Source organism: Panthera uncia (genome assembly GCF_023721935.1).
Source record: "Panthera uncia isolate 11264 chromosome C1 unlocalized genomic scaffold, Puncia_PCG_1.0 HiC_scaffold_4, whole genome shotgun sequence".
Lineage (NCBI taxonomy): Eukaryota > Metazoa > Chordata > Mammalia > Carnivora > Felidae > Panthera > Panthera uncia.
In genome coordinates, this window is record NW_026057585.1 from 89,822,221 (window position 1) to 89,831,017 (window position 8,797).

At 55.7% G+C, this 8,797-nt stretch overlaps 1 protein-coding gene across 2 annotated transcripts; it reads right to left on the reverse strand.

The window, feature by feature from the left end:
• Positions 1–1,413: 1,413 nt before the first annotated feature.
• Positions 1,414–4,350, reverse strand: FAM43B (family with sequence similarity 43 member B). 2 transcript variants are annotated; one of them, XM_049617922.1, is made up of 2 exons: positions 1,835–4,350; positions 1,414–1,717 (listed from the first exon to the last, which is right to left on the reverse strand). In XM_049617922.1, the coding sequence occupies exon 1, from the start codon at positions 3,478–3,480 to the stop codon at positions 2,503–2,505; it is 978 nt and encodes a 325-aa protein (XP_049473879.1). In that variant the 5' UTR covers positions 3,481–4,350; the 3' UTR covers positions 1,414–1,717; positions 1,835–2,502. The 2 variants fall into 2 exon arrangements, with proteins under 2 accessions (XP_049473879.1, XP_049473878.1); XM_049617921.1 differs by having other exon boundaries at positions 1,414–1,742.
• Between the last annotated feature and the right edge of the window lie 4,447 nt (positions 4,351–8,797).

An 8,797-nucleotide genomic window follows, 5' to 3' on the forward strand; every position in this document is an offset into this window, starting at 1 on the left:
TTATGATCCCTGCTGCCAGGGGCGGCGTGGGGCTAAACACACTGAAGACTTAATCTGAAGAGAAGGGCTCTCCGGGTAAAATGGTTGTTCTCCACACGTGTCTTATTGTTTACCAACGCGTTTTCAGATGGGGTCCTATTTCCTTCTTACAATTAGCCTGGGAGGTGGATAGTGTCCCTATTTTACTGTTGATAAAGGTGAGGCTCAGAGAGGCTGAGTGAGTCGCCCAACGCCACACAGCTGGTAAGGAGGCAGAGTCCCCTCACCCTGGTCTCCTCAACCCAGGTATATTGTGGAGGAGGGAAGGAAGGGTGTGTGGGTGTGTGTTTGGGGAGGCCGCCAGAGAAAAGTGGAGTAGGAGCTCAGGCTGAGAACATACCTGTGAATTATTATACAGCAACGGTTCCTTTAATCACGTGCATCTCACCTGAGACCGTAAAGAGCCACAGGGGAGGGACTCCTGGACCCCCAGTGCCCAGCTCAGTGCCTGTCCCCGCACAAGCGCCGAGTAAGCATCTGCCGCTTGAGTCTGACCAAAGAGGGCACGCGTGTGACCTTGTTTCTGGGTGAGGTTGCCTCAGACACCAGCGGCTGCCTCACCTGCAGCCCATCCTGGTCTCCCAGGTCTGACATTCTTCCCGCTTCCTCTGCTCTTCCTGCAAATGGGGAGAAACACCAACAAAACCCCTGTCCGTGCGTGAGAGGGAGGCAATGAACGTGCAGGGTACCCTCTTCCCCAACATGTGGCGTCAACCCCAGCTTCCCCTTCAAAGTCCCCCGACCCGGCCTGGGAACAGGACCGTCCTGACTGCTGGCCGCTGCAGAGGCCACTTGTCTGGGCTCTGGAGAAGTCTGGGATCAGTGCCCGGCTCAGCACAGGAATAAAGAAGATATCCAAGCTCAAGACTCGCACTGTCATAGACGTCTGGACAGACGTCTCGAGCTCCCCTGAAGGAAAAATGGGCTCCCCGCCCCTCTCCTTTACGACCTAGCCCCACTTTCGTCCCCGGGGAGATGCAGTATATATATACCACATGCTTTGACATACATAGGAATCTTGTCAGAGACGTGTGGCCGATGGCAAGTCCCCAGCCCAGTGCCCCCTCCCTGCCAAATGTCTCAGGGACACTCCCATGTGAGTGCCCAGGCAGACACGTCCTGGGCGGCCCAGACAGACAGCTGACGCTCCTCCAAGGCTTGGCAGGTACGACCTCACACCTGCTAGTGTCTCCTTCCCTGACATTAAGGGAACAGCTTCCTGGAAGTAGCCCCTCCTCCCCAATCCTGCGGGGTTGGCTCTAGCTGCTTAAGAGGGCCACTCCCTGGGGCCTTCTCCTGTCCCTTGGGGTTCTGATGATAGTCTTTTTGTCCCCAGCGGGCCTGGCATCAAACACAACACAGGAGTGGTGACAAGGATGAAAAAGCAGGTCCACTTTATTTACAATGATCAGTTGGTGACACACAGATCTTTGGGCTTTCTGTGGCCTTGTTGAGAGACACCTGGGCGGGGCGCACTCCCACTGTGGGGTTAACACACTCTCCTTCCTCAGCTTGCTATGAGAACACAAGGCTGTCAGGACCCTTCCCTGTGACGAGCCCCGAATTGGAGGGGCATCCCTCCTGTGTCCACTTCCTGGGTAGTCAGTGTCCTCAAGCACCTGCCAAAGGTTCTCCTTACCTCCTTTGGAGGCCCCATCTTGGTCCCGGTTGGGGGAACCTAGTGGGGAACCACACACATCTGTCTGCAGAGAGATGGGGTGGGTGAGGAGTCTTGTGGGGGTGCCAGGTGCCCGGGCACAGTCTTGGGCAGCTGCCTGGTGCAGGGGGCCGTTACCTGGTCTAGCCTGTTGTTTGCGTTGGTAGGACCAGCCCAGTCTTCTCCGGACGCAGAGCAGTGAAGTCCAGAAATCCTCCAAGGGGTAGAGAGGCCAGGCATAGGGCCTGAGAAATCTTGTGTGTATGAAAGCCGCCGACCCAGTTCCCGCCTTGGGCCCGGCCTCAGTTCTCGGGGCCACTATTCTTCCCCTGCAAGAATGCCTCCCCAGAGTTGGTCCCATCCCAGGGAGGAAGGCTTGACTGGCCAAGGGCAGGACCACGGCTTCCACCCGGCCAAGATCCAAGGCCACCCTCCTGGATTTCTGGAAACTTCTTCCCTCTTCTTTTGAGAGGTTGTTTTGGGAGGGAGGGGGTGGTCTATGGGCAAAGACCTGTTGTAAAGCTTATGGGCAATTCCACGATGGAGGGCGCTCTCGGAAACTCCGGACGTGGGGAGAGGTGAACAATCGATTACCGCTGCTCTCCCTGTCCCTTTAGTCCCCCAGTAATCAAGGGCGTATCAGGCGTCACCCTGAGCCAGGATGAGGCGCGGGGCAGACAACAGAGACCACGAGGGAGGCAAGGGCCGGGGGACCGGAGGGGAGCCGAAGCGGGCAGGGCCGGGGTTGGAGGCTGGAAGTCAGGCCGGCGGGGGCTGGGGCCGCAAGTCCTGCCCCCCCCGCGCTCTCAGCGCGCCTGGCCCGCCCGCTCCCTGGGGCCCGCCTTCCAGCGGCGGGGCTGCGCCGGCGGCGGCGGCGCCGGGGCGCCCCGCAGGCTGCACGTCCTCAGCTCCCGGGCCAGGCTGAGCACCTCGGGCCGCTCGCGCTCCTCCGCGTCTCCGTCCTCCTCCTCCTCGTCCTCTTCCTGGATGCTGCTGAGGCGCGGGGCCCCACGGCCGCGCTCGCCGGGCGGCGGCCGGTAGGCGCACTTGGCGTTGAGCAGCCGGCGCAGCGGGGCGCGGGGCACCGAGGCGGCGGCGCCCCCTGCACGGAGGTGCTGCTGGCGCACGTGGCGCGCGTCGCTCTGGCGCTGCAGCCGCTTGAAGTCGCTGAAGGCCGCCAGCGCGGTCTGGCGGAGCAGGCGGGCCAGGGCGCGCGCCTTGTGCGCCCGCGCCAGCAGCACGGCGTGGCAGCGCAGCACCACGGCCTTGTGGCGCGCCTGGTGGCGGTAGACCCAGGCGAAGACGCGCGGGTGGCGCCCGTCCGCGGTGCAGTAGGTGATGCGCGGCAGCAGGTAGGCGTGCGCCGGCCGGCGGCCCCCGGAGCCCCCCGAGCCCCCCGCGGCGCTGCGCTCGCACGGCTGCATGCGGATGCCGTGCGGCCCCAGCGTCAGCTTCATCTTGGTGCCCCCGCCCGGCCCGCAGCGCGCCCAGATTTTGCCCACGGCGTCGTCGGTGCAGCCGTCGCCCTTGGCGTGCAGGGTGACGGCGTTGCCCAGGTACCACACGGTGTAGGTCGGGTCCTCCTTGTTGAGCTCCACTTTCTGGCGCCGGCTGCGGAACACGCGGCCCAGGCGCTCCAGCGGCCAGTCGGGTAGCAGGTCCGGGCAGGAGCGCAGGAAGCTGGAGAGCAGCGACGTGTAGGCGAGTCCCGGACTCAGGCTCTTCGCCTTGCACTTGGCCTCGTCCTCCACTAGCACGAATTTGTTGCGTCTCCAGGGCAGCATCGCGGCCGCGGCGGCCAAAGGGGCTGGGGGCACCGGGAGCTCACGGGCGTCCTGCCCGGCGGCCGGGGGGAGGGGAGGGAGCGCGGAGAAGCCCGCGGCCCCGGGGGTCGCGAGCAGCTGGGCGGCGCCGGAGCCAGTCGGTGCCCGGAGATGCCCAGTGCCAGGCAGGGCTGGCTTCGCAGATGCCCGGTGCCCAGCCGGGCTGGCAGCCGAGATGCCCGGGCGGCGGCCGAGCGTCCGGGAACAGCTTCCCCCGGGAGTAGCTCCAGCCGTCCGGGAAGCCAGGAGGGGAGGGGGCTGGGCGTGGTGGAGGCGCCCCCCCCACCCAGGCCCGAGCAGGGAGGATCCCGCAGTCCCCGCCGCCCGAACTGCGGCGGCAGGGAGGTCGCCGGAGCTGGGGCTGGCGGCTGGACGCTCGGAGGGGTAGACCGAAAGCGCGATTGCGGTGGGGACTCCTTCAGGCGTCGCGGCTCCACCTCCCCGGGCTGTCTACATCACCGGGCGGGACCGCTAGATCTCTTGTCCCCTCCCCTCGCCCTCCTCTCTCTCCTCCCCCGCGCCGGCTAGCGCTGCTCTTCGCCCGGGACCCGGCACAGGCGCGGTGGAACGGGTTTAATCATTATTATTGGAGGGGTGAGGGTGGAGGGGCGGTTAAGAAGTAGGGATCTTTTGAAATGTACCGGAGGGCTTTGCGAATGCAAATTTCTCTGACCTCACCCGTGGTCTCCACGCTCCCCTTGGCACTTTCGGGACCCCCCTCCTCTCTCTAGGATTCCAGCTGCTTCTCAGCCACTGCTTGTCCCTACCCCCATCTCGGAGAGTGATTTTGGGTGGGTTCCTGATGGGGCTGGCCTGGCGCACTTTGCCTCCTGTCTGCACAGCAGAAAGCCTGCTGAGGTGGCCGAGCAGTGCAGTGGAAAAGTACTGTCGCTTGGTGAAGCTTTCTCCTAGGTTCTTCCAAGGTCGTGGGCCAGGCCGCTGCGCCTGAGCTGGGAGAGCAGTCACTGAGCCCCTCGCCTGGCCTGAAGCAGGGAGGGTACTTTTTGAGGGTGGGGGAACGTTCCAGAGCAGTTCTGGGTCTGTGGGAATTGCAGATGAAAAGCTCATTCTGGCCAAAGGGCTGCCTCTGCGCCCTCTGAGGATTAAATAGATAAAACTCCGGTTTGTGAACTCCAATCAGGTTCCCCAAAGCCCTGGGGTTTTGCATTCATTATCTCATTTAATCCTTGGAATAACCCAGGCTCAGTTATATGACTTGCCCAAGGTCACAGGGCTGGTAAGGGGTAGGACTAGGGCTCCATGACAGGTTTGGGTGATCCATAAGCAAGTCCTCACCCTTCTATGAGTCCACATATGCTGCATGTAGATGGGACATTTCCACCCTCCCCGCGACCCATCAGTGGGGGCTTTTATTAGGCGGGGGTTCTAGTGTAGTAGGAAAGAGACAGTTGTCCTCGGGTATGGGGACACATCTCCCCCCGTCAGGATTATTGTTAAGCCACAAGTTCTGTAGAATCCCTGGTCTGCTCTGATGGGGGCCCAGGAGACTCATGGCCTTGGGCTGTCACACAGCCAACAGCCGGGCTCTTTCCTTGGCTCAGAATAGGTCATCTGGGGAATCTCACGGGTCAGGATTGAGCCCAGAGGCTTGGGCCCTGCCAGGCCAAACCAGGTGACCTCTGAGAGTGGGGGCAGTGGGAAGATTGTATGTCCCACAGCCCAGCAGCATTCAGGGCTGGCAGGCACCAATAGTGGGTGGCTGGATTGATTCAGAGTCCTTTGTGCAGGGAGGAGGGGCGATTGAAAGCTAAAAAAAAAAAAAAAAAAAAAAAAAAAAAAAATCCCCCCAAGACCTCCTCCCCTAAAAAAACCCCCACCACAACTAAACTGCATCACTGAATGTTCCTAAATGACATGCAAATAAAGAACAGGAAATTACTTAGAATTACAGAATCTTAGCTTTGGAGGGGGCCTCACAGATGATCTGGTTTACTACGGCCTCATTTTATTTTCCATATGGAAATGTCTTTACTGCTTTTTGCGGATTATAAAAGTAATACGTGCTTGTGGTAAACAATCACACAAGAAGGACACAGAAGCCTCCCACTGTTCCCACCCTGTAGAGGCGGCCTCATTTCCCCACAAGAGAACAGACTGTGGATCACAATGACAGCTTCATGTGAGTGCTTTTCATGGTGCCAGATTTGTCTCTTGGGCCAACGGAGACATTAACTCAACCAACTCCCTGTTTAGAAAGGGCTTTGGGTGGTTTTGACTTGAAGGGTAGCTCATAGAAAAATCCTGCTGTCTCCTGCCTTGGGTCTCCTGGGTCCCCCCCTCTGGACCGCACCACCTTGCGCGAGGATGGCCTGTGTCCACGTGGGGTCGGGAGGGTGCTGGTGGAGGTGGCCAGTGGCAAGGTATCAGTGTGCAAAACAGATACCTCCAAGCCTCTTGAGGTTGCTGGGAGTTCACACATACAGATGCAAGAGTCACAGAGTTAAACTTGAATTTCAGATAAACAGCCATATTTTAGTATGAGTATGTCCCCAGGATTGCAAGCCTTTGACCTGCTCACTGAACCTCCTGCCTCCCAGAGAATAAGAGGTCAAGGAGCTACAGGCAGAGAGCCTCCACTGCCTCCCTAGGCTTGCTCACCTGGTCCTTGCTCACCACCTTTGGGAAATCCTCTCTGGAGGATCCCGCGGGGCTGTGTGATATCCCAGTGTGCCATAGTTGGTTTTTACCTTACGACCCCTGGAGCTCAGAGCAGCATTTGATACTGTGAGCCCTTTTGTTACCTTGTTCCCAAGTCGCTTAGCCTCATTGGCAGGGATTCCCACCTCCCCACCCCGGAGACCACTCCTCACTTCAAGGACTCCTCCTTACGCAACCTCCCCCACCCCCCACCCCCCCAGGCTTGGTCTCAGACCTTCTGTGCTTCTTCCTCCAAATTTGTTCCTTAAGAGGGGTCAGCTGCACTCAGAGCTCCACTGTCCTGTCTATTCAGATTCCCCTCCCTCCAGTCCTTGGTTAAGAGCTCCCGGGCGCCTGGGTGGCTCAGCGGGTTAAGCGTCCCACTCTTGGTTTCAGCTCAGGTCAGGATATTGAGGTTTGTGAGTTCGAGACCCACATCGGGCTCTGCACTGACGGTTGGAGCCTGCTAGGGATTCTCTGTCTCCCCCTCTCTCTCTCTGCCCTTCCCCAAAATAAATAAATAAAAATTAAAAAAAAAGATAAAAAGAGCTCCCAACTTTGCATCAGCCATCACTGCTTTAGGCACTGGTGTGCAGTTGGATTTTGTTTTTCTTTTTTCAATCATTTTTATTTCTACCATAGTGATACTTGTATTATTTTGGAAAGTCCAGGAGCTGCCTCATAGTAGGTTTATAAAGAAAGAGATATCAGTCTCCTGCCCCACCCTTCCCCAGTCTCAATTCTTACTTCTAAAGACAACCACTCTTACACATTTGTTTTTATTTGTAATGTTTATTTATTTGGGGGGGGGGCAGAGAGAGAGGGAGACAGAGAATTCAAAGCAGGCTCAGTGCAGGGCCTGATGTGGGGCTGGAACCCAGGAACTGGGAGATCATGACCTGAGCCCAAGTCAGAGCTCAACCCATTGAGCCGCTCAGGCGACCCTCTTTTGCACATTTTATTATTATTATTTTTTTAATTTATTAAATTTTTTTAATGTTTATTTATTTTTGATAGAGAGAGAGAGAGGCAGAGCATGAGTGGGGGAGGGGCAGAGAGAGAGGGAGACACAGAATCCGAAGCAGGCTCCAGGCTCTGAGCCATCAGTGCAGAATTCATAGAGTTGTGAGATCATGAACTGAGCCGAAGTGGGACGCCCAGCCTGCATTTCTGTCCTATGCGGCCGTGTATTTATTTGTTTGTTTGTTTATTTATTGTTTTTTGAGAGAATGAGAGCACATGTGCGAGGCAGGGAGGGCCAGAGGGAGAAGGAGGATCATAAGCAGGCTCCATGCTCAGCATGGAGCTCCATGCAGGGCTCGATCCTGTGATCCTGGGAACGTGACCTGAGCCGAAATCAAGAGTCGGGTGCTCAACCGACTGAGCCACCCAAGCGCCCCTGCCTCTGTTTTTAAATAACACAGCTACTTCAGATTTTCTAGTTTTTAAAACTTTGTTGCCTATCTGCTGTGGAAGATGATTTCATGCCCTTCGATGCACCCCATCACACACATTTCTCTTCCCCCCTTCCTTCTGTTAAGCCAGAACATTTTGTTGTCATATCGTACCATCAGCATTCAGTATTTAATTATTATGATCTTGCAAATATTCAAAGCTGAGACTTGAAGTGTGTTAGGATTCCATTTACCTTGTTGGACAACTGTTTGGCTTTTTCAGAAATATGTAAGTGCCTTATTAAAAAAAAAAACAACTTCCTTATGTACTGTACCTATTACTAATTCATCTCCCAGTGGTCCAGCCTGGTTGAACACACCAGGTGGTCTTTCAGTTCTAGGTGTTTCTTAGAGACATCCCTCCTGGGAGCATCCTCCCCAGGCTCCAGTCTGTTCTGGTGACTCTTTGGACCTGCAGAGTTCTTGTCTTGGGACTTTTCTCTACTACCATCCTGGGGAGTTTCCTTTGCCTCTTTGCCGTGTTGGATCCTGTTTTCTGGATCCCTTGGCTTTCCATCCCCCCTGCCCCCCCGCCCCCCATATTGGTTTATTTCCTTGTTTTGGCATAGCTCTTTTCCGGTGGCTTTGAGTGATAGGTTGGCTGGGTGTAGAATTCTAGGCTGGAAATAAATTTCCCTCCAAATTTTGAAGACACGATCCACATTGCTGTTGAAATGTGAAATGACATTCTGATACCTGATCCTGTTCGTGTGACCTGATTTTTCTCTTGGGAGTTTTGAGGATCTTCCAGAGGCCTGAAGTTTCATAATGATGTGCATTTACTCTGGGCACTTGGTGAATCTTTTAATCTGGAAATCAATCTGTTTTACTCTGGGAATCAATTCGAGGGACACTTCTTTGTGCTAATACCCTCCATTGTGTTTTCTGTTTTCATTTTGTCTTTCTAGACCTATTTTAGTCAGATGTTGGACCTCTTGGGCTGGTCTTCTGATTTTTCAAAATGTCCTTTCCAATTTTCCATTTTTAAAAATGTTTGTTCTATGTTCTGGGACATTACCTCAAATTTATCTTCCAACCTTTCCATTAGGTTTTTTAATATATCTCTTCTCATAACTTTTCACTTCTAAAAGAGCAAGGTTTTGTTCCTTTTTATAGCATCTCCTTCTTGTTCTTGTCTCAAATAATGTTAATTATAGTTGCTTGAA

Bases quoted from the DNA above. Each gene is read 5' to 3' on its own strand.
- FAM43B (XM_049617922.1), bottom strand. From the start codon at position 3,480: ATGCTGCCCTGGAGACGCAACAAATTCGTGCTAGTGGAGGACGAGGCC.